Source organism: Schistocerca nitens, chromosome 3, assembly GCF_023898315.1.
Source record: "Schistocerca nitens isolate TAMUIC-IGC-003100 chromosome 3, iqSchNite1.1, whole genome shotgun sequence".
Classification (NCBI taxonomy): domain Eukaryota; kingdom Metazoa; phylum Arthropoda; class Insecta; order Orthoptera; family Acrididae; genus Schistocerca; species Schistocerca nitens.
The window spans coordinates 669,940,873-669,966,098 of record NC_064616.1 but is presented as its reverse complement, the minus strand read 5'-3'; the positions used below and the strand labels follow the sequence as shown (position 1 = coordinate 669,966,098).

At 40.3% G+C, this 25,226-nt stretch overlaps 1 protein-coding gene across 2 annotated transcripts in view; it reads left to right on the top strand.

Moving 5' to 3' along the window:
• LOC126248629 (F-box only protein 30-like) overlaps window positions 1-25,226 on the top strand; it is a 77,651-nt gene that overhangs the window by 14,210 nt on the left and 38,215 nt on the right. For both annotated transcript variants that reach the window (XM_049949804.1, XM_049949803.1), the window contains exons 3-5: window positions 5,983-6,171; window positions 6,641-6,727; window positions 19,542-20,166. In XM_049949804.1, the coding sequence (XP_049805761.1) occupies window positions 5,983-6,171; window positions 6,641-6,727; window positions 19,542-20,166 (901 nt within the window). The remainder of the gene's footprint in view (window positions 1-5,982; window positions 6,172-6,640; window positions 6,728-19,541; window positions 20,167-25,226) is intronic.

The window sequence follows — 25,226 nt, the reverse complement described above, 5'->3', positions numbered from 1 at the left end:
ACTTATCTCTCTCTCTTTTTCTGTTTTTGTACAGAATTGAATAAAGCTGGTCTTACTGGAATTTAATGAGAGACCATTCACCTTGAACCAATTAACTATATCTGAGAGTATGTGATTAATGAGTTCCTCAAGATTGTTGTCTGTTCTACTGCTCATAAAAATTGTGGTATCATCAGCAAATAATGTAAATTTACACGGCAGGCTTGTACATGATGGTAGATCATTTATAAAAATCAGGAATAATAGTGGCCCAAGAATTGAGCCCTGGGGCACTCCACATGTAATGGAACTCCATTCAGAATCTGAGGAAGTGTCACATACTCCACCCAAGCTATTCAACACAACTTTTTGTTTCCTGTCTTGGAGGTACGATTGTAGCCAATTGCCTGCAACACCACTTATTCCTACTAATTTTGCTTTTTGCAAGAGAATCTGGTGATCAACACAGTCAAACGCTTTGGATAAATCACAGAAGACACCAAGTGCTAGCATTTTTTCATTAAGAGTTTCTAGGACTTCATTTGCAAGTGCGTAGACTGCATCTTCTGTTGAACGGCCCTTTTGAAAGCCAAACTGGCTCTTACTGAGAACTTCGTTCTTCATGAGATGAACAGTAATTCTTACATGTATTAGCTTTTCTAGAATTTTGGAGAAAGCTGTCAGCAAAGAGATAGGTCGATAGTTAGTTAGTTCAGCTTTATCACCCTTTTTGTACAGGGGCTTCACAATGGCATACTTAAGTCTAATGGGAACAACACCTTTCTGAAGGGAAGCATTGAAAATATGACAGAGAATGTCCCTTATCCACACACAAGAATATTTCAATAAATTACTAGATATATTATCAACCCCTGCAGAATTCGTACTTTTTAGAGACATGATGATTTTTTGAATTTCTTCTACAGTAACAGGATTAAGGTGCATTTCTGAAATTTTGTTTGAATATACGGCTTGACAAAGAGTTACAGCTTCGTCAACATCGGGCTTGCAACCAATCTGTGTGTGTGTGTGTGTGAGGGGAATATAGAAGGGGGCAACACTATCAAGATTTTGCCCCGGTTCGGATGTACTGTAGATCCGGGGCTGATCTTTATACCTGCTGAAGCTAATGTCAAAAAGATTCTGCAATTGTGAATAAACTTCATAAATTAAGTACTGCTGCAAGACCAATCTCCCTTTTAACAGCTTTATCCAAAATTTTTGAGAAAGTAATGTATTCAAGAGTAGCTTCACATATCTGTAAAAATGAAGTACTAACAAAATGTCAGTTTGGTTTCCAGAAAGGTTTTTCAACAGAAAATGCCATATATGCTTTCACCAATCAAATTTTGAATGATCTGAATAACCGAACACCACCCATTGGGATTTTTTGTGATCTCTCAAAGGCTTTTGATTGTGTAAATCATGAAATTCTGCTAGACAAGCTCAAGTATTGTGGCATGAGTGGGATAGTGCACAAATGGTTTAATTCATACCTAACTGGAAGAGTGCAGAAAGTTGAAATATGTAGGTCTCATAACATGCAAAGATCAGCAAATTCCTCAAACTGGGGAACTATCAAGAATGGGGTTCCACAAGGGTCAGTCTTGGGTCTTTTGTTGTTCTTAATATATATTAATGACTTACCATTCTATATTCATGAAGAGGCAAAGTTAGTTCTCTTTGCTGATGATACAAGTATAGTAATCACACCTGACAAACAAGAATTAACTGATGAAATTGTCAATACTGTCTTTCAGAAAATTACTAAGTGGTTCCTTGTAAATGGACTCTCACTGAATTTTGATAAGACACAGTACATACAGTTCCGTACAGTGAATGGTATGACACCATTAATAAATATAGACCTTAATCAGAAGCATATAGCTAAGATAGAATATTTCAAATTTTTAGGTGTGTCCATTGATGAGAGATTAAATTGGAAGAAACACATTGATGATCTGCTGAAACGATTGAGTTCAGCTACTTATGCAATAAGGGTCATTGCAAATTTTGGTGATAAACATCTTAGTAAATTAGCTTACTACGCCTATTTTCACTCATTGCTTTCATATGGCATCATATTTTGGGGTAATTCATCACTGAGGAATAAAGTATTTATTGCACAAAAGCGTATAATCAGAATAATAGCTGGAGTCCACCCAAGATCATCCTGCAGACATTTATTTAAGGATCTAGGGATATTCACAGTAGCTTCTCAGTATATATACTCTCTTATGAAATTTGTTATTAACAACCAGACCCAATTCAAAAGTAATAGCAGTATGCATAACTACAATACTAGGAGAAAGGATGATCTTCACTATTCAAGATTAAATCTAACTTTGGCACAGAAAGGGGTGAATTATACTGCCACTAAAGTCTTTGGTCACTTACCAAATAGTATCAAAAGTCTGACAGATAACCAACAAGTATTTAAGAAGAAATTAAAAGAATTTCTGAATGACAACTCCTTCTACTCCATAGAGGAATTTTTAGATATAAATTAAGAAAAAGAAAAAAAGAACAAAATATTTAAAAAATAAAAATAAAATAAAAACACAAAAAAATAAAAAAGTTGTTATATTAACTTAAGTATGTTGTTAAATTAACTTAATTATGTCATGTATTGGAAAATTTGACTCGTTCCACATCATTACGAAATATCGTATTCATGATCCATGGAACTAGTATTAATCTAATCTAATCTAAACCATCACCAATGTCTGTTTCTTCACACACTATTAAAAATCATACTGTATTTGGGCCAATGAATTGTCACCCAGTTCCTCACTTCCTTTTTCTACTAATACATGTTTTTGACAGTTGGGTTGTGGGTTATGTAGCTGTTATTGAATGTAAATAATTCATTTTCCTCATGAACTTCCTGTACCACCCATCCTATAAACAGTGGTGCTCAAAATATATGCACCTGTAATTGGGTTTATAATAGCTGCATTCTATTCACACTTCTATTTTCTGGTGCACCACTGCTGTTGCTACTGCAAATTTCTCCACAACCTCCCTTCTTTTGTGCACACAGCTGTATCAGTGTCGTTGCTGCCAATTGCCCTGTCATCTTCTTCTGTGTCAATTTCACCATTAATGCTGTACTATTATCATAATGATTCTGACATGAAACCTCCACAATGACTGCTTTCTCAGCAATGGAGAGTGCACGCTTTTGAAATTTTCTAGTGGATTAAAACTGTGTACCGGATTGAGACTTGAACCCAGTACCTTGCCTGTTGTGAACAGCGCTCTTCTCAAGTGAGCTGTCAGGGCATAACTCACAACCTCTCCTAGCTACTTCACTTCTGCCAGTGCATCTCTCCTACATTTCAAACTTTGTAGAGGCTCTCCTGCACACTTTCCTGGACTATCACTTATGGAAGAAAGGATAGTGATGAGAAATAGCGTAGACACAGTATAGGATCTTGTTTCCGAAATTAAAATTTCACTCTGCAGTGTAGTGCGCACAGCTCTAAAACTTCTTGACATACTAAAGCTCTGTACTGGAGCGCCATTTGAACCCATAAGGGTGATTGCCAGAAATACCTCACTATATCAGTCAGTAAGAGCACTCCCATCACAAGGTGACATTCCGGGTCTCTGTTTGACACAATTTTAATCTGCAATTACTACTGTTGGCTTGTAAGTTGATGATAATTTGTGCTACCATTGTGTAAGTAGTGCATTCCACTAAAATATAATTTTTTTCTTATTGATAATTATGACTGCAACATGAAACCCACTTCACTTTACCTACTGTGAAAAACATTGCCTCATCCAGTCTGAATGTTACATTCATCTTTTGTAAATAGTCTTTAACTGTAGCCAATATCTGATTCAGTGTATTTAAATTTTTGGGATTAAAGAGGTAATTAAATAATTCAGTGCCCATGTGTAGTTATAATAGCATCAATTTTAAATGTTTCAAATATTTTCATGATGCTTTTAACAAGAATTTACAACTTTCTTTGAAAACCGATTTATTTCCTCTTTCCAAAAATTACAGTGTAAGTGGAGTAATTGAGATGTTATGGTGTGCAAGAGATGGTGGGTACATGAAGAGTTGTGCACAGATGCAAAGAAAGCTGGAATACTTTGCAGTAATATGAGCATGCTCTTTGCCTCATTTCCAAACCATAAGATTTAGCTGCTGGCTACTCAGAAAACTGGGAATCCTAGAACCTGTTCCATGTGCAAACACTGTTTTACGTATGCAGCTTTTGTGAAAAATTTATGTATGCTGAGAACTAGCAATATCACTTGTTAATGTAATTAAAATGGAAGTGGTAGCTTTATGTGACTGAAACGTTAAACAGTCTTACTATGTGTAAACTAGTGTGAAAGTCAATACCAACTGTTCTGTATGCAGCCAGAAGTTCACATTCCAGAATGACACAATTTTTTGGTTTGTCACTGTCCTCACTATTGCAAATTGTGCTAATACCCACCTTCTTATGTGCACACAACTGAATTTGGTGGGTGGTTTAGGGTTAAAAAATCTTTTGAGCCATTCCTCAGTTCTGATAGTTCATTTTGTTGTAGTAATCACAAGTGTTTGTCCCAGGCTGCAATAATAATGCATTTGACACACACCCATTATTGCCACCAGCAGGCACAATAGTCACTTGCTTTTGCTAGAACTTTGGTGGTGAGGTTCTGTATCATACTTCCAGTTAGACTGAGCATTATGCCTTGGACCAGGGCATTATGCCCATAGAACAAACATCAGCAGTAACTCTTGTTATGAAGTTTATAATGTTGCCTACATATAAAAATTCCTGTTATAGTGAATGGTTCATACAGTATTACACCTTTTCTTTGTGTAATTCTTCAATTTCCTTAAATAATTTCCAAATATCTGCTTTCTTCTTTCATCAGAATTCACTGTTCATTTTATGAAAACCGTTATTGTCATTCAGGCTGCTGCCACTTAATGGAATTTGTGTGTGTGTATGATTTGAGCTCCTTCTATCACTGTTTCTTATTCAGTTTTTAAATGATGTAGTTTCCTTGTCACCCCAGTGGCACCTAAAATGAGTTCAAGATTTTTACACATACAGCCATAGTGTCTGCCACATATAGTTAAAAGTTTCTAAAATTGGTAGGCTTTTTTTGATCATCATCTTTCTTAATGAACTTAAATAAATTGTATTTTCATGGCTACGACTATGCATAATTTTCCTAGCACTTGTCATTCTACAAATGAAGTCAATCAGCATACGTGATGAATACAGAGAGATTATAAGTCAGAGCCTGTTTATTACACTGCCATGCTCATGTTGATGTATGACTTTTGTTGAAACTCACTGACTTTGTATGAATTGTAGGGTAGAAAGAGTCTTTTGATGTCACAGGCTGTGACTAAACTTTGAGAAAGACCATAGAGGATTGAGGTAACAATGATGCAAATATCTTGAAGAAAGTGAATTTCTTGTCTGGATGATGAGCATTAGTTGATATGAGAGAAAAGTATTATTGCATCCTGGTGGCAATTCATAATGTATGTACTTAACATTTGCGGCCTGAAGTGTAAATTTGTTGCTAAGATGTTAACAGGATATGGAAGGAATAGGCAAAAGGGATAAGACATTTTCTAAGTGGATCTGAATAGTGTTGGATCCATATTCCATGGAGATCCAGGTACAGAATAAAATTTTAATTTGGAAGTACTGTGAACTGATAAGTTGAGATAGTATTTGATGCTGATGCATTTCATGCATAGCAAAATTTCTGTATGGTCTCTAGTTAGCTATATTGGGGAATGTTCAGTGACTTTCAGAACTGTTTGGTTTTCATTTGCATGAAGATGTGAAACTACTGTTGTGGATTATCTGACAATGTGATTATCTGACAGTTGACATAACTGGAATGACAGTCAGAGTAAAAAAAAAAAAAAAAAAAAAAAAAAAAAAAAAAAAAAAAAAGTTTTTAAAATTGCAGAAGTGTTAGTTTCAAGACATTTATTTTTATTTATTTTCTGGCATTTTTCAGATGCCGATTTAGCCCAAAGTGATGAGCGAGCGTTAGTAAAGTCATTTGAAAATCCCATGTGGAAAAGACAGTACCGACACTGTTGTAATAATTTCTTCCCAGCCATTCCTGTATCAAAGGAGAAGGATGGTATTGAGCTCGTTTTCAATGACACACAAGATGGACTTTCTTCACAGGAGAGCTCTCCAGGTATAATTTAATTTGATACAGCAGTACTACTGCCTTTATGTTATTATTATTATTATTACTATTATTATTATTATCTATATTTATTATTTGCCGTCATATGTGAAGTTTGCCGGCTGGAGGCTGTGACAAACTTTGCAAACTACTTCAGAAAAAAAGAAAGGGATATTATGGCCTCAGAGTACAGTCTCTGTTGTTACCTAAGTTGCAGCAAAATGTAACAGTCTTTCATTGTTTGCAGTAGATTGTCTTTGAAACATGCACCTTTTCAAGGATTCACTGTATGTTACTGGGTACTTTTATGAAGGTTGCGTCCATGAGCCCTCCACAAACTTTAACATTTTTTTTTTTTTTTTAATTTCTAAGCATGCATTGTTTCTTGTCTGGATGAATAAATTATTCTGTGTGGAACAGCATTTTAATTATTGGTATAATTATTTAGAAATAGTGTAATTGCTGACTTTTTTTCCAGCTGTTCCTGTATCGAAACAAATTGATTGCAATGAAGGAACTTTTGTTGAGGCTTTAGATGGTTCATCTTCTCCAGAAAAATCTATAGGTAATACTGGGTATTCTAGCTTTTTGTAGCATTTCCAATAAGTGAAACTGTAGGGTAAGAAGTATTCAACCATAAAATTAGATGTTAATTAAACAATTCATTTGGATAATGACTGATACATTTTTGCCAATACTAAATTTTTATTTATCCTCCTAATCTTAATTTATGATTATGAAATTGTTGAATGATGAAACTGTGTTTCTTATTTATTGCTCTGTATTTATGTCTCATCAGAAAAATAAATAATCAGGATCATAGACCAACAAGCCACTTCTGTCAAATTTTATTGCAAGTTGTAAGGTATTCTCTGATTATCAGCACAGGATGAGACTTGATGGGGCATTTTCGTTATTTTTTATTTGCACTGGTGTTTGCAGTCAGAATGAGGTTTTGATCATGTGATTGTATGACATCTACATTTCTTTGATCTTGTTTCACATAATAAAGGGGTCTCATGCCATGGGATTCAGCTTGTTGGAAACCTAAAAATATACATAGGAACTTTTACACTTAAAAATTGAAACTCTGTAACAGTCCTTTGAATTGAGACCTTTACCTTTCATGAGCAATTCTGCAATGCCCACTTCTCTCTCTCTCTCTCTCTCTCTCTCTCTCTCTCTCTCTCTGTCCTTTTGTACTTGTAGTTGTGAACTTGTTCCACATTACAGAAAGTTAGGTGGAATCTACCGAAAAGATGATTAAGAGTGGATGAATTTAAGTGATCAGTAGTCATATTAATTCCTTTTTTAGATAAAATAGTCATATCAGCAAACAAGTAAAAAAGGAGACCTCTAGTAGCAAAAGTAGGAACTTTCTTATCCCATTTTGCATTTGTAGAACACTTGCACTGGTGATAACACAGAGACCAGTGGAACAAAACTGGAGGTTCCTGAGGTTGATGATGGCAGAGTTCACGAAGTGAATGGCTAACAAAACAAGTCCAAACTGTTAGCAAAGTCGTCTTAACGAACGATGGCGATGCCGGTGCTGGAGCTACTGGAGGCTGCCAAGGCTGAGAACCATCGCGCAGTGCGGCAGAGTCACAGCGGGGAGAGGCAGTAATGTCCCCTGAGAAACCAACACGGGTGCCGGCAATGGGAAAACCGGTGTCCGAGAGGTCGGAGGGTGGGTGCCCAAATGTGGACGTAGCTGATTTTGGTGACGACGTACCACCTGGTCCCCTGCCTGCAAGGTATAGAGCCGGCAGCCATTTCGGCGCAGGACCACCGCCGGTATCCAACATGGATTGCGACCAAACCCACGTGCCCAGACTGACATACCCAGTGAAAAGCCAGGTACTCCGTTTTGCGAAGACTGGCGAGGACCAGGCCGGAGGAGCTGCAGCAGAGTCCTAGGTTAGCGCCCATGGAGGAGCTCTGCAGGGCTGCGTTCGCCCATTGGTGTGGTCCGGTATGCCGTCAGGAAAAACGTCAATGCCTCCTCCACAGGAAATTCGTGCACATACTTTTTCATCTGCGTCTTAAATGTGCACACCATGCGCTCGGCTTTCCCATTCAATTGTGGATGGAAGGGGGGAGAGCAAACGTGCCGAATACCGAAGCGCCTACAAAAATCCTGGAAGGTCTGCGAAATAAACTGCGGTCCATTGTCCGAGACCAGGGTGATTGGCAGACCTTCCACAGAAAAGATTTTTGCTAGTGCCTGGATTGCAACTTCTGAAGTGGTTGAGGAGCAGCAAACCACAAATGGGAATCAGGAATAAGCATCAATGACAATGAGCCAAAAGCCATTGAGAAATGGGCCCACAAAATCGATGTGAACACGTTCCCATGCTTGGGTTGCCGGCGGCCAGGAAGAGAATGCTGCCCTGGGAGATGCCTGTTGGCTCACACACTGGGAACAGGCAGCCACCAAGTGCTCAATTTCTCTGTCAATACCGGGCCAGTACACATGTCTGCGAGCCAAGGTTTTAGTACAGGAAACACCCCAGTGCCCCGCATGTAATAACGTGAGGACCTCCTTTCGGAAACTGGCAGGAACAACCACGCGAGGAGCTGTATCATTGGTAGCCAGAAGGAGAACTCCTTCCAAGACCGAGAGGCGGTCTCGTAGAATAAAATAATTACGAAGAGGGTCCGAGGCCCGGCCTGGAGGGCGGGATGACCACCCCTGCTGAATGAGGCAAACTACTTGCCGGAGAACCGGGTCAGCTGCCGTTTCCCTGGCGACTCTAGAACTAGTGATTGGGAAGCCATCAACCGCTTGGTGGGACGCCACATCCAAATGAAAACACATAATCTCTTCTTGATCGAACTTAGGATCCGGGCCCACCAGAAGATGGGAAAGAGCGTCGGCATTGGCATGCTGTCCGGTAGGGCAAAAATGAATGTCATAATGATACTTAGAGAGGAACAAGGCCCAGTGCTGTAGTCTGTGGGCCGCCCTATCCGGAATCTTAGAGGCGGGGCCAAATAACGATATTAACGGCTTATGGTCAGTGATTAACTGAAACTTCGTGCCATACAAGAAAGGGTGAGACTTGGTAACAGCGTAGACAATGGCCAAAGCCTCTTTTTCCACCTGGGAGTAATGGGCCTGCACGGGACTAAGAGTTTTAGACGCAAACGCCAGTGGTTGCTCAGAACCATCTGCGTTGCGATGGGCCAGGACCGCCCCCACCCCATACTGTGAAGCATCTGTAGCCAGGACCAACAGCTTATGGGGGTCAAAAGTAGCCAAACAAGGCGCTGACGTGAGGAGGCCCTTCAGCGAGTTGAACGCTTGCTCGCATGCAGGCGACCAATCAAAAGGAACACCCTTGTGCAGAAGGCAGTACAGGGGGCGGGCTATGGTGGAAGCCCCGGGAATGAACCAGTGGTAATAGGCTATCTTGCCTAAAAAAGCTTGTAACTCTTTCAGTGAAGCGGGCCGAGGAAGATCGACGATACCTTGGACCAAACTTCCTAGTGGCTGGGCGCCGTGCTGAGAGATGGTGTAGCCCACATACTCAATGGACGGTTGGAAGAAGTTTGACTTATGCAGGTTGCAACGCAAGCCCACAGACCTGAATTTGAGAAAGAGGGTGCGAAGGTTGTGCAAGTGTTCCTTCGTACTGCGGCCTGTGACAATTATGTCATCCAGGTAATTAATACAATGAGGGATTGTCGACATGACGTGCTCAAGATGATGCTGGAATATTGCCGGGGCACTGGATATTCCGAAGGCCAACCGCTGATATTGGTAAAGGCCAAACGGGGTGTTGACGACTGCCAGCCGTTTGGAGTCCTCATCAAGTGGTATCTGATGATAAGCCTCTGAAAGATCGATTTTCGAAAAATGTTGTCCTCCCGCTACGGCGGAGAACAATTTATCAGCATGAGGCAAAGGATAGGTGTCCACCACCAATTGGGAATTAATGGTGGCCTTGAAATCGCCATAAAGACGTAATTTTCCCAAGGGCTTCCTTACAATAACGAGGGGCGAAGCCCACTCACTAGAAGAAATGGGAAGAACGACTCCTAGGGCTGTCAGCCGGTCTAGCTCTTCCTTTACCTGAGGGCGGAGAGCCAAGGGGATCTGCCTTGCGCGTAGAATACGCGGGCGAGCCGACGCCTTCAACGTTAAGTGAGCTTCAAAATCTGAAACACGCCCCAGGCCCTCCTCAAAGATATCTGGAAAGTCTGAGATCAAAGATTCCAATGATTGATAGGGAACGTCTTCGGAGACCAACTGTATGGTGTCAGCGATAGAAAAACCGAAAGCTTGAAAGGCATCCAGGCCAAAAAGGTTAGCGGAGCTCGCGTCACTGACAACAATAAAAGTAATAGGCCGAGTGACTGACTTGTAAGTCACATCGGTAGTGAATTGACCCAGTAGGTGAATGAACTCTTTACAATAACCGTGTAGACGCCGGTAAACTGGCGCCAACGGGGGCGATCCAAGGTCGGAATAAGTTTGTGCATTCAACAATGAAACTGCCGTGCCCGTATCTACTTGCAGTTGTAACCGGCACGACAGAACCGACACCTCGATAAAGAGTTTGCGTGCCGATGCATCGGGAGCCTGGCCCGATGAAACTTCCTGAATGTCAACGTACATGTCCTCTGTACCTGCTTCCTTCGATTCTTTTGAGGCTGAGCGGCAAACTTTAGCAATGGGACCTTTTTTATTACATTTGCGACAAACGGCCCAACGCTGGGGGCACTCTGACCGATCGTGATGTATATAGCACGACGCACAGGACGGCAACAGGGGCCGGCGGCCGGAATACTGTTTACGCGCCGTGCGGGAGCGGCCGTAACGGCCGGATTGTACCACTCGCACGTCGTCCACCCCGGACGCAGTGGACGCGGCCGCGCCGCCCTGAACCGCCGCGACGTTGCACCACGCTTCCAGCTGTTGACCTGCGGCGTGAGAGACTTCATACGATTGAGCAATGGACAGGACTTCCTCGAGGGAAGGGTCTTCTAACTGCAGGGCCCGTTGCCGGACCTCCCTATCAGGGGCCGAACGAACAATGACGTCACGTACCATAACGTGGGCATACGACTCTCGCGACTGCTCCGTGACAAAATGACACTTGCGACTAAGACCGTGCAGGGTAGCTGCCCACGCCCGGTAAGACTGATGTGGCTGTTTCTTGCATTGATAGAACTCGACCCTAGCCGCCACAACATGCGTGCGGCGGCGATAATATGAAGACAGCAATGAACACAGTGCGTCAAAAGACAAGGACGAGGGTTCCTGCAACGGCGCTAGCTGCTGCAAAACTTGATACAGCGAGCGAGATATCCAAGACAAGAAGAGAGCACGACATACCTCCGCATCGGCAACATGAAACGCCTGGAAATGCTGCTGAAGGCGATGTTCATATGCGTCCCAATCATCCGCCGTCTCGTCATACGGGGGAAAGGGAGGAGGGAACGGCGCTGGAGCAGACTGCGTGGGGAGCAACGCCGGACGCACATGTTTCATGGTGGCCATGAGCTCCGTCTGCTGCTCAACCAAAACCCTCACTAAATCCTCCATGCCGTGGAGAAGCTGCGAAACCGGAACGATGACGCAACACGCGAAAGAACGACCCTACTCGTCGCCAATTGTGTAATAACACTGTTCACGTTTACGTCGCACTTCACTTGGCGTAGACCGGGACTGTGCCCTAGGCATGCTCAATGTTAACTGACTGGGCACGGCCCATGCTGCCTGAGTTGTTGTTGTTACGCCGGCAGAGGTTGCGTCCGAATTCTTGCGTGCCATCTGGTGGACGGGACTCTACTTGCGGCAACTACCGTCTGTGACGCGCCGTGCTGATGTGCGCCTCCCGCGATCTTTCTGGTGGCTACTGCACGTGCGTGCGTGTGTGTGTGTGTGTGTGTGTGTGTGTGTGTGTGATGGATTCATTTAGTATATTTTACATGGTCTGCAAGACTGGGTGATTTGTTGGAGGTACTGCTATCAGATTGGTGATACATTTTTTTGGCACTTTGATACCTGCCAGAATAGTTGTCTTAAGGTATTTTAGGTTTTTTTGTGTGTGTGTGTGTGTGTGTGTGTGTGTGTGTGTGTGTGTGTGTGTGTGTGTGTAAGGGGGTGGGGGGGGGGGGCAAGACGGGGAGGATGTCTTCTTTCTGCTGCTGCTTCTCATCTCTGGCTCCCTTCCCCTCCCAGCAGCAAAATTACTATTCTAACTTCATCTGTGTTTGTATGTCTGTATTGAACCGAGTGGCATAGAATCACCTCCCTTGTTACCTAGTGCCACCAATATCTGTTGGCTTACTTTGCCAATTCTAAGTTTACCAAGTTGAGTCCTCTAATCAGGTCATCCCTTGCCATTTTTTTTTTCTCCATGCCACCCAGAGTAGCATTTTGACTTCACCCCATCTGACCTTAATGTTTGCTACTTTCATATTGAACCCAATAACATTCAGAGACTACTGTCAGGAACTCTAGATTACTTTTCCTGCAACTGATCCTATTGTAAAACCTGCATATTTCATCATGTGCAAGCCTTAGTCCATATAAAACAAACCCTGAAGCAACAGTATCTCCACATTGACAGCTTCCACTCATTCCACATCAAATTCTCCATTCTCTACAGTCTCTTGTCATGAAAAACATACCAACACTGAATCCTACAACATATGCATCAACAATCTCTTCCATTATCTCCTCTCCCTCAACTTCACTGCAGACCATGTTCACAAACATAACTTGCAGACAGTCTCCTCCTCTCGTCCCTTCACAAATACACCTCCCATTTCTTAAAAACTCTGAAAACCCACTCCCCTCTCTGTTATCATCCAGGCCATTGCTCCAAGTCCATGACTCAAGTCAAGCCTTGGCATGAGATTTAGTGCCACAGAAACTTTCCCACAACACCCACTATTGCCTACTCTCAGATTATTTTCTGTACACCAAGATTCCTATACCTACAGTCATTCCCACTGTAAGATCTGCTCCACGTACACACCTACTGCCATTGTGCTAGCACTGTCACTGCTAAATTTTACATCACCAAACACAGAGAAACATATCAATCCCTGCATACCATTTACTAAGAAACATTTGTTCACGGCATAGCTTTTTGGAACAGATGACCAGCACTAAACTGGTTGAGCATATGAATGGACACAGAAATAGTGTCTGTCTTGGAGACACAGAGTACCTGGTTGCTGAGCTTGCTCCACAGCATGGCTTAAGGGGCTTGAAAGCCTCCTACACAACATGGGCTATTGGGATCCTCCCCAGTACTAGTTTTCCTTAACTCCAGAGATGAGAACTAGTTCTCCACCATATTCTTCTTTGGGTTTTCCCCATTTCCTCCTAGTTTTTAATTTCACTATTAATTCCACTTCTCATTCCTCTTTTTCTTAATCCATGTTCACTTCTGACTCCAACCTGTTCTCCTCTTCAGACTGAAGCTGACACATTGATTATCATTGTACTAATATTTGTCCAGCTGGTTTGCCTCAGATGTCGCCTCATTCTTCTTTCTCCTCACAACAGGTAATTCCCTATCAACCTGTGTTTTGAATGAGTTCCCTCATTTCCAATGTATCCCTCTTTCTTTTGTGAGGAAGAAACTAGCAATTCTAGGAAATGTAAGTAACAGTTTTTTTTCTAAATATCACTTCACGACAATCAGTTACTAGTTCTTCTTTGATGCGATCTTCAGTCTGAAGACTGGCTTGATGCTGCTCTCTATTTTAGTCTATCCGGTGCAAGCCTTTCATCTCTGTATAACTATTTCAACCTATATCCATTTAAACCTGGTTACTATCATCAAGCCAATTTTGACCGCCACACTTCCTTTCATTACCAAATTGATGATTCCTTGATGCCTCTGGGTATGTGCTATCAACTGATCCCTTCTTTTAGTCAAGTGGTGCCATAGATATCTTTCCTCCTCAGTTGTATTCAGTATCTGCTCATTAGTTATCCTTTCCACCCATATGAACTACAGCATTACATCGCAGAGGTGTCTAGTCTACCCTTTTCTTGCTTGAACTGTTTATCATTCATGTTTCACTTCCATTCAAGGCTATACTACAGACAAATACCTTCAGAAATGTCTTTGTAGTATTTAAATTTATATTTCATATCAACAAATTTATCATCTTTAAAAGTGCGTTTCTTGTTATCACCAGTCTGCGATTTATATCCTCTCTAGTTCTCCCATCATCACTTATTTTGCTGGCCAAATAAAAGAACTCATGTACTACTTTTAGTGTCTCATTTCTCAATCTAATTCCCTCAGACTACATTTCAGTATCCTTCTTTTACTTTTGTTGGTGTTCAATTTATAATATCTTCTCAAGGCATTATCCATACAATTCAGATGTTCTTTCAAGTCATTTGCCATCTCTTGCAGAATTGCAATGTCATTGGCAAATCTCAGGGCTTTAACTTCTTCTCCCTGAACGTTAATTCTCTCTGTGAATTGAATAACATCAGAGGTAAGCTACTACCTGCCTCACTCTCCTCTCAGTTATTGCCTATCTTTCATGCCCCTTGACTTTTATATCTGGAGTCTGGTTTGTATACGAGTTGTGGATAATCTTTTGTTCCGTGCATTTTATCCCTGCTTCCATTAAAATTTCAAATAGTATGTCCTAATCAGCATTGTCAAAAGCTTTCTGTAACTCTACAAATGATGTAAACACATGTTTGCCTTTCTTCAGTCTATCTTCTGTGATAAATTGGAGGATCAGTGCTATCTCGGTTCTACATTTCTCCAGAATCCAAACTTATCTTCCTCGAGGTTCGCTATCAGTGTTTCAATTTTTCTGTAAATGATTCATGTAAATGTTTTGCAATGATTTGTTATTAAACTGATAGTTCAGTAATATTCACTTCTGTCAGTGCCTGCTTTCTTTGGGTTGGAATTAGTACATTCTTCTTGAAGTCTGTCTCACATATCATGCACACCAGGTGAAATAGTTTTGTCATGGCTGGCTCTCCCAAGAGTTGCAATAAAACTGAAGGAATGTCCTTTACTCAGGGATCTTGTTTCGACCTGGATCTTTCAGTGTTATGTCAGATTCTTCTCACAATGTCATTTCTCCCATGTTGTCTTCATGTACTTCCTCTTCCCCATCTATAAAATTGTCTTCAAGTTCATTTCCTTCATATAGCCCTTCAGTGTATTCCTACCAACTATTGGCTTTCCGTTCTTTGCTTAGTGCTGGTTTACCATCTGGTCTCTTGATATTTATGCAGCTGCTTCTCTTTACTGCAAAGGTATATCTTAATTCTATTTCTGCTACAGGTGACATCTATCTTTTCACTAGTCATACATGTTTCTACAGCTTTACATTCCTCCTTTAGCCATTCCTACTTTACCACTTTGCACTTTCTGTCTGTCACATTTTTTGGACATCTGTACTCCCATTAACTTGCTTCATTTGCTGCATTTTTATATTTTCTCTTTTGTCAGTTAAGTTTAATGTCTCATGCATTATCCAAGGATTTCTACTGGGCTGAGTCTTTTTCCCTATTTAGTCTTCTCTTGGAATTGCACGTAACTAATGTGCAAATATTTCATATTGTATTACAGTGTTCTCATTGCCTTTTTTTTTTCCTCGCCTTCAGTCTCTTATTTGCTGAGAAGTTGTTACTGCTATGATGGTCACTTCCAGGTGATGATAACTGATTACAAAGATCGTTTTTTGTGGGGAAGGAAAGCTCTGTATTCACATCTTATTCTTAAATCTGTTGATGCCTTTTGATTCACTGTTCCCAAGTACAATATACTTATTTACATCAAAATTGTCTATTGTCTTTTCCATTGTGCTGTTGTCAGAATATATTCTGCTATACATCTTATTTGTTGAATATACATTGTTCCATGCGATTGCTTTAAGGCTCTCAGTTTTTTGTGTGCCTGTCATCTGTGCTGTGGCCCTGAACATAGCATATTTTTGTTTGGCTGGTGCAATGATTTGGGTATTGTGATGCTGGTGTTCTTTGATTTCTTTTAGATATGAAAGCTATGTTATTACTGTTAATTCAGATTATGAGGTCTAATGATCTTCAATAAATTCATGATATGTGATAAAATATACAGTTTTATCCTTTATTTTATTCAAGTAACACCTTAATCGTTTCAGTATAAACTGCAGTGGCAAAAGATTAGGTAGCTTCCACCAAAAGACATTATAAAAAGGTACCATAAACCACTGACATTGCCCACTTTAATGAATTTCCCGTTTCTCTCAGAATTTGTGTGTAATGATGTTAATGGGAAAACAATTTTCAATGATGATGCTTAGTTACACTGATCAGCCAGAACATTACAACCACCAACCTACTATCAATAGAAAGCTGTCCAGGTGATAGCAGCTTCACCTGGTGAGGAATGACTGTTAGTCAGAGGAACACATGGTGCATGTAGGACCAGTGTGTGTGCTGTTCATGTGTAGAAAGGGAGAGGTGCATGATCCATTTGAGTTTGACTGAAGGCAGATTATGATGGTCTGTACAACTGATCAACACTCACCTTAATTACAATTTGTTCACTAACAGAATAAGACAGGTGTTAGTTCAGAGCGTTTCAGAAACTGCTTGACTTATCGGGTGTTTGAGGTGAGTGTCTTCAATGCGTGGTGAACCCAAGGTAAAACCATGTCCAGACATTGTGGATTTGGGTGGCCACCCCTCATTACAGATGTCAGATGTTGTAGGTAAAACAGGGCAGATGGTGATCTGTGGTGGAACTAACATCAGACTTTGATGCTGGGCAGAGTACAAGCATGTGAAAGCACAGTGCACCGAACACTCCTAATCATGGGTCTTCGCAGCTGACGCCCATGCATGTGCCATTGTCATCATGACATCAACAACTATGACTGAAATGGACAGGGACCATTGGCACTAAATGTTGGTGCAAAGGTGGAGCATTGCGTGGTCTGATGAATATCCATACCTTCATTGTGTTGATGGGAGGGTGCGAATGTATTATCTTCCAGGGGAACAGCTCCTTGACTCCTGTACTGTGGGATGGAAACAAGCTGGAAGTGGCTCCATTATGCTCTGGGGAACATTCATGTGGGCACCCAAGTGTCCAGTGGAGCTCGTGCAAGACACCATGATGACCAAGGAGTACCATACACTGGTTTCAGACCACGTACACCCCTTCATGACAGTCATGTTTCCCAACGGCAGTGGCATTTTTCAACAAGATGATGTGCCATGTCACAAGGCTAGGAGTGCGATGGAGTGGTTCGAGGAACACAGTAGTGAGTTCCAATTGATGTACTGGCTGGCCCCCCAACTCGCCAGACCTGAACCTGATTGAACACATCCGGGATGTGATTGAACATTGTGAAAGAGCTCATCGACGCCCTCCCCCCTCCCCCAACTCCCTAGAATTTACGAGTATTAGGTGACTTGTGTGTGCAGATGTGGTGCCAACTCCCTCAAGTGACCTATGAAGGCCTTATTGCTTCCTTGCCAAGATGCATCACCACTCTTATCCATGCCAACCAAAGGCAGACATACCAGCTTTTAGGTAGGTGGTATAAGGTACTGTATATGATATGTCTCTCACAAATTAGGTGAAATTTTGATCCTCAGATTTTTTGCAGTCGGGTCTTACTGTCATTTCAAACCTTGAAGGTATTTGTGGCAGATAAGAAAATTATCTGTAGACTAGATGGATTTTGTTGCTTGGAAGTGGTGATGTACTGGATGACTAAAGACCATCATTGCCTCTCTTGTGGAAATGTGTGCTCTGAACTAACACCAGTTTTATTTTGTTAGTGAAGAAATTGTAATTAAGGCGAGTGTTGATCAGTTGTACAGTGTCGTTGTTGTCCTTTTTCTAGTAGAAAATATTATGTGCTGGTTTGAATAAGCATTTTCTAACTGAAGATTTTTGAATGAGGGATGGATGTATTATTTTCTGGTGAAATCAGCTTCTGATATTGCTTACATCATGGGGACCAAGATTTGCTTGTTTTGAATTTATCTCAAAAAATTCTCTGAGAAATTAGGAACCAACACTACATGATCAGGGGATTATTAACTATCTGCTGTCCTCAGAGGTAACAGAAACAGTGTTTGGATATGCTTAAGTATTGAAAATTCCATGAACATCCAATGACACTATAAATTCAGTTTGGATATATGATGTTCACAAACAACGCTTATTGTGGACTTTGAGATATGTAGCACACAAAGAAAAACTACACAAGTTTTGAAACTTAGTGGCAGATTACAACTGTGTGCCAGACTGAGACTCGAACTTGGGAACTTTGCCTTTCATGGGCAAGTGCTCTACCATCTGAGCTACCCAAGTACGACTCACGCTCTGTCCTCACAGCTTTTTTGTCTTAATACAGTGATCAAATATTTGAATTAAAATGTGAGAGGTCTTACATCTACAAGATTCATTGTGGGATAATAAATTTTGGATGTTGGTGAACCATGAAGCACATAGTATTGTAAAATTGGAGAAATGTGGGCTTGCATATCTACAGATGGAATAGGACTAATAACTAATGTCTTGCACACTTGCAAACTAATACCACTGTTTTGTACTTGCATAGTGACAAGCCTTAGTCAGAATACAAGTAGCAATGAGGAGGAATAAGCAACACTAATCTCTAAGTTGAAGTGTTGTGTAAGAGTCTAGAAGATAAAAAAAGCAGTGAAGTAGTGACCTACAGATACATATATCTGTTGATGGGACATTCTCTAGTGGAGTTAAAGTGTTATGTTATTCAGTTTAACATTAACACCATATAGCTGTGGAAATATGCCAATAGAGTTATGTTTATACTGTTGGCCCCAAGTTAAAATTTTGGTGTTTTAATCTAATGTGTATTCTCCTTAAAAATTATTGTTTGTATTACAGTTCATTTGATGGCCACAACCACCTTAATAATTTGAATTGATTTGAATGGGTTACGCATAATCTTTAAAAGCATGTTACCTAGTCAGGGTTAAAATGCATGTGCCTTCTTCATTGCTTGTTAGTACCTTGTGCTATTGGCAGCTTGTCATCTTCCTTTCTTTCAGTGGTCTGCAACATAATATCATACATCTTGTACAATCTCTCCAAATTCATACTGTGTAACTTATAGAATTCCTTGAGTAGTTAGTGGAAACAACCAGTTTCATATTTCTCATTTATTATTTTTACTGGAATTCACTTCAAAGTTACGGTGAACCACGGTTTCTTCATTATGCCATTCATATCACCATATAGTTACCCCTCTTCTGTATGAGCACAGTTTCAAAAGCTACTATCATACCAATGAGTTACGTGTAATTTCTGTCGCAATCTCCCAATTCTATCAGACAATATTTTTATTTCATACAACACTATTTTTGCTATTGTTTATTTTTTTAGGTCAGCTGAACACCAGCAGCAGCGATGATGTTACTGAATTTGAGTCTGATCAAGAGCAATGCAGTTCTTCCACAAACAAAAGAGTCTATAATTTTGTGTCAAATGAGACACCAGTTTCCAGTACATCATTGTCAAATAATATTGAGGCAGAAGCTGTGGAGCAGCACAGTAATGCAAATGAAAATGGTATTGATACTTTTTCAGAGATTTCTTCAGTTGTTCTGCCTTTGTCGTTTTCATTAAGTCTTACCATTGATAGACTCCCAAGAAGTCAGAGCAAACCAATGGACATATACACATTCTTATGTGCTCAGGAGTTCAGACGAGATGATTATGGTTGGCACTATAAGAATGTACACTGTGATATTCAAGGTGGATTGGATGGATGGGTGGAATATCGTTGCCCATTAGCACAGTATGGCTGCACATACAGTATTAAAAGATTGCACCCATGTAAGTTGGGAGCATCTGTGATTCACAGTGAAGAGCTTGAAAGTTTTGGATTCAAGGAGGCTGCTAACAGCATTGAAGAATCACATTCAGAGTCTGACCAACAGCAGCTGCATTTGGCTGAACTGCCATTTGAGTTACTGAGTCAAATATGCTTATACTTGGACTCATTCAGGTAAAACATAGTTTTGTCTTACCAATAATTATAAACAGCACTTACATATATCACACCTGATATGCTATGTATAGAAGGAACTTCCATATAGCACTTCATTGTGCTAGAGGTTTGTCCTAATGTAGTATTTGCATAAAAATACATTTTTTTTGTGTGTAGTTTATCTGTTTCAGATCCCTATTCAGTTTTATTTTATTGAGATTTATATGTTATCAGTAAAGGTGTATTGTTGAGTTCTTTAGACTGCATTAGATAGATACATAATTGTGTTTCTAAACCAATGTTGATACAGAAAAGAGAGAGAATCACTTCAGAGACTTTAATTTTTGAAGAGTGTCTTATTATGTATCTGTGAATAGATCTCTGAATCAAGCTTCAATTTTCTGCTTCGGAATCTGCCACTTTCAAAGCAATGAAAATTTATTTATATAGTGAAGTGTTTACACTTGTTTCAATGTGATTATTCTTTGCAAACTAAAAAAAATTGAAATGTAAGAACTTGGAAGGAAGAGAAAGTAGCTTTAAAATAATGTTATTAAAGGTTAACAGATTTTTAAACAGAATATCAACCAGCATATGCCATACCATTAAAATGCGAAGTATGGTACTATTTGAAGTTCGTTGTAAGAATGTTTAGCTGTTGCAACACAACTGGATGGAAAAATAAATTTGTAATGCATATAGTCATGTGAATAACTTTATTATTTCACAAAAGTGGAAATAAATATTCTGACTATAAATTGTGGATGGGAAAGCTGTAACTTGTGGGGTGGGGGGAAGAAAATTAAGTATAGGTGATGGCGACATTATGGTATACGGGAACTCAAGCTTTCCAAGTAAAGGTAGAATAAAATAAGGAATACAGGTATGATGGTCAGCACTAAAAGAAACTTATATTATTGTAAAATTTGGACCGTAACATCTTGGCCCATACTGTGGTTGCCAAAAAGTTGTATCTGCAATACTAATTTAATAAAAATACACGTTGTACTTTAATTTTAGAATAGTTAGACTGTTAGGGTTAGATAATGCTGAAGGCTTCAATTAACTCATTGAGTGTGATGCCAGACTTTTTACTATAAGCCAATTAAAACTTGGTACAGTGTGCATATAATTCAGAAAGAGGGCTAATAAGATTGTGATACAGAAATATGGCTTATCAAGCAATGACATATTAATGTTGGTGACTGCATATACTGGACCATTGCACAAGAGGTAAACAACATGGCAAAATCTTTCCAGTTGAATGAGAGGTTGAACATGATAAGTATTTATCAACTTCTGGGCAGTTAGACACTAGACGTATGTGTTGTATGTAATTAAGTTCTGATCTAATGTGGGACGAGGCTTGAGGAAAACAGAGGATTAGTATCTCTCAAAATGGAGAATGACACACTAGCCAGAGTACATAATCCCAGTCTGGTGCAGACAACTGGCCATTGTGGCCCATGTGGGACTGTTTCCTCATGTCTCAGGTGGTCAGGATGTGATGGCCACTGTCACTGACATCTCATAGTAGCAGTCACCAGTGCTCCAGTCCTCCTCCAAGACTCCAGTGGAACAGAACTGTGTGTGCCAAATGTCGTTCTACCAGGCTCCAACCGAACTGAACTGTCTTCCAAATTGTTCTCCAGCCCCTCTTTTTTTCCGTGGCTTACATTTATGGGTTCATCAGTTGTACATTTGCCATCTGGTGGAGTGTGGTGTTACAAATTTGTGGCTTGCTCTCCTTGCCTCTTTGTGCATTCATCAAACAAATAAACACAGAAACATACTGTGATTGGATTTTCCATGTTAGGCTGCCCCATGCTTCTGGCCATAGGAAAGTCTGTTCTTCCACAGCAAGGTTCCAGTCAATTCGTGTTTTTGTGTGGTTCGAAACTTCTGCAGTCATTCTCCAGGAAAGTCCATTTCCAATGTCTGAGCGGATGGGTGAAGCTTTTGGTATTCTAGGACATCTACCAACAAACATCCAATGAGAATTTTTCAGAAATACCCATTCTTGTAGCGGCAGTCTGCCATAATTTCCCACGAACTAGTTTCTCATAATAATGTAATTAAAAATCTGCTGCACTTGTAGCTAATATATCCTTTTATTCCACAACTAATTTTGGAGGCTTTATTGCTCAATCATCAGGTGCCAGCCATTGTGAGCAAGAAGTGGAGGAAGTAGTACAAAATGATGTAAAGCTACGATTAATGGCACCAATCAGATGAATTATTAAGTCATGGGTGTACAGTGGGCAGGTTTTCAGTTGTACACCAATTTATACAAAATGCCTACACCAGTATATAATCATATCACATACACATAGAATTGCTTGCACACCAAATCACTTCCCTCCTATTTTTGCCACCACATAAGCACATTTCTCTTGTGAGGGCACAGAATTTCTTCATGTGCTAATGTGATCAAAAAAGTAGTCACAATAATCATTCTTCCCTTAGAGAGAGAGAGAGAGAGAGAGAGAGAGAGAGAGAGAGAGAGCGCAAACCCTACTACTTCTTGGGTTATGTGTCTCATATATCTTTGACACAGTGTAATTTCTTGCATTCATCCAGAAGATCTTCTGACATTAGGAATCACTTTCCTTTAACTAGCTTTTAACTTATCATTTAAAAGCTTCACAGTGGGTAGGTGCTTTAACACAATAGAGACCTGATACAAAATGAAGATAGGGCTTATTCACAAGGTATGGAAAATTGATAAGTGTGATTACTTAAGTACAATTGTAGGAATTACTTTCAAGTTGAGACTGTAAATTATAAATGGGGCTCACAGATCAGGACTGGTCACTTTATTTTTCATCTGCATCTGTACTCTGCAAACCACTTTATGATGGATGATGGAGAGTAATTCATGTACCACTGTCACTTTTCTCCTTTGCTGTTCCAGCCTTGAATGGTCTGTAGGAAGAATGGTTGTTGGTAAGCGTCTGGAATTGGATGAGCATTTCTATGACACCTTTTCACTTAAGAAATGAACCTCTAGTGAAAAACGCTACTCTTCATAGGTTTTACTCATGTTTCCTTTATCTATCCTGTCTAGTAGGAGTTCAGACTGACATGTAGCATTCAAGTATTGGTTGAATGAGGTTTTTACAAGCTACCTCCTCCATGGATGGACTGCACTTCTGGAGGAATCTCAGTCTGGCATCTGCCTTACTTGTGATTAATTTCATGTCATTGTTGCACTTTACATAACTCTCTATGCATACTGAAATATTTAATCGATGTCACTGCTTCCAGTGAGTGTTCCCAATTGTGTAATTGTACAGTAGTAGACCTTTCTACTTATTTATGCTAATTACCTTATGTTTATTTATTCAGTATCAACTGCCAATCCCTGCACTAAGCATTGACCCCCTGCAGTTCTTCCTGCATTTCACTACAATTTTCTAGCATTAAACTTCTCAGTATGCAACAGTGTTTCAAAAAGCCTCATCCAACTCCTGGTGTTATCCACAAAAAGCACTCCGTCTTCAGGCCACGAGTGGCCTACCAGGACCATCCGACCGCCGTGTCATCCTCAGAGGAGGATGCAGATAGGAGGGGGGTGGGATCAGCACACCACTCTCCCGGTCGTTATGGTGGTATTTTTGACCGAAGCCGCTACTATTTGGTTGAGTAGCTCCTCAATTGGCATCATGAGGCTTAGTGCACCCCAAAAAATGGCAACAGTGCATGGCGGCTGGATGGTCACCCACCCAAGTGCCGGCCATGCCCAACAGCGCTTAACTTCGGTGATCTCACAGGAACCAGTGTATCCGCTGTGGCAAGGCCGTTGCCTGGTGTTATCCACAAGGTCATTCTAATATATTGAGAAAAGTAATGGTCCTGTAACACTCCCTTAGGGTATGCTTGAAGTTACTTTTATGTGTGAAAAGATCTCCTAATTAAGAGTAATGTGCTGTGTTCTGTTTGGTAAGAACTCTTCAATTTAATTACACACGTGGTCTGATGTTCCATATACTAGTATTTTGTTCATTAGGCAGCAGTGTGGAACTGTACTGAATATTTTCTGGAAGTCAAGGAACACAGCATCAAACTCGGCATAGAAATCTACTGCCTTTTTGGTCTTGTGGATGAACGGAGTAAGCTGGGTTTCACACGATAATTGTTTTCAGTACCGTGTTAATTCCTACAGAAGAGATTTTCGATCTCTAGAAATGTCATAGTACATTAGTTTAAAACATGCTCAGAAATTCTACAGTTATAGACATTAGTGATGTAGGCCTATACTTTGGTTTGTCTGTTTAAAGACCTTTCTTGAAAATGGGAGTGACTTGTGCTTTTTTCCAATCACTAGAAATGTGTTTCTCTTTGGGTGATTTATGGTACACTGCTGATAGAAGTGGAGCAAGTTCTTTTGCTTACTCTACATAGTGTTGTGGAGGTATCTCATCAAGTTTAGTCACCTTTCCTCTGTTGAGCAATTTCAGTCAGTTCTCTGTCCCTTGGTTACTTGTTTTGACAGATGCTATTTTGACAATGGTGCAATGATTTAAAGAAGGAGCCGCAATACAATCTTCATCAGTGTAACTGATTTGGAGAAAGGAATTTAGTATTTCAACATTCTTTCTGTCATCCTTCATTCCAGTACCATTATGGTCACAGAGTGTCTGGACATATGGCTTTGATCTATTTACTGACATAGCATAAGACCAAAACTTGGTAGGATTTTCTGTCAGATTGGTTGATAGAAGTTTGTTTTTGTGTAAATTGTACACTGCATGCACGGCTCTCCATATACTACTTTTGGCTTTGTGCAGTTTCTGTTTGTCCATGAAGCTTTGGCTATGTTTAAATCACCAATGAAGCTCTCTTTGCTTGCAGAGCAGCTTTCCAACATGAATGTTTAATCACAGTGGGATCTTTGCCATCCCTCATGACTTTGGACTGCAGATATCAGTCCAAGGAATATTGTACAGTATTCTTGAACTTCGTCCATTGATGCTCAAAATTATCAGTGCTGGAACTGATATGTTCATGTTGACTGCTCAGATAATCTGAAATCTGTTTCTTGTCACAATTGCTAAGCCAATATATCTTTCTACCTT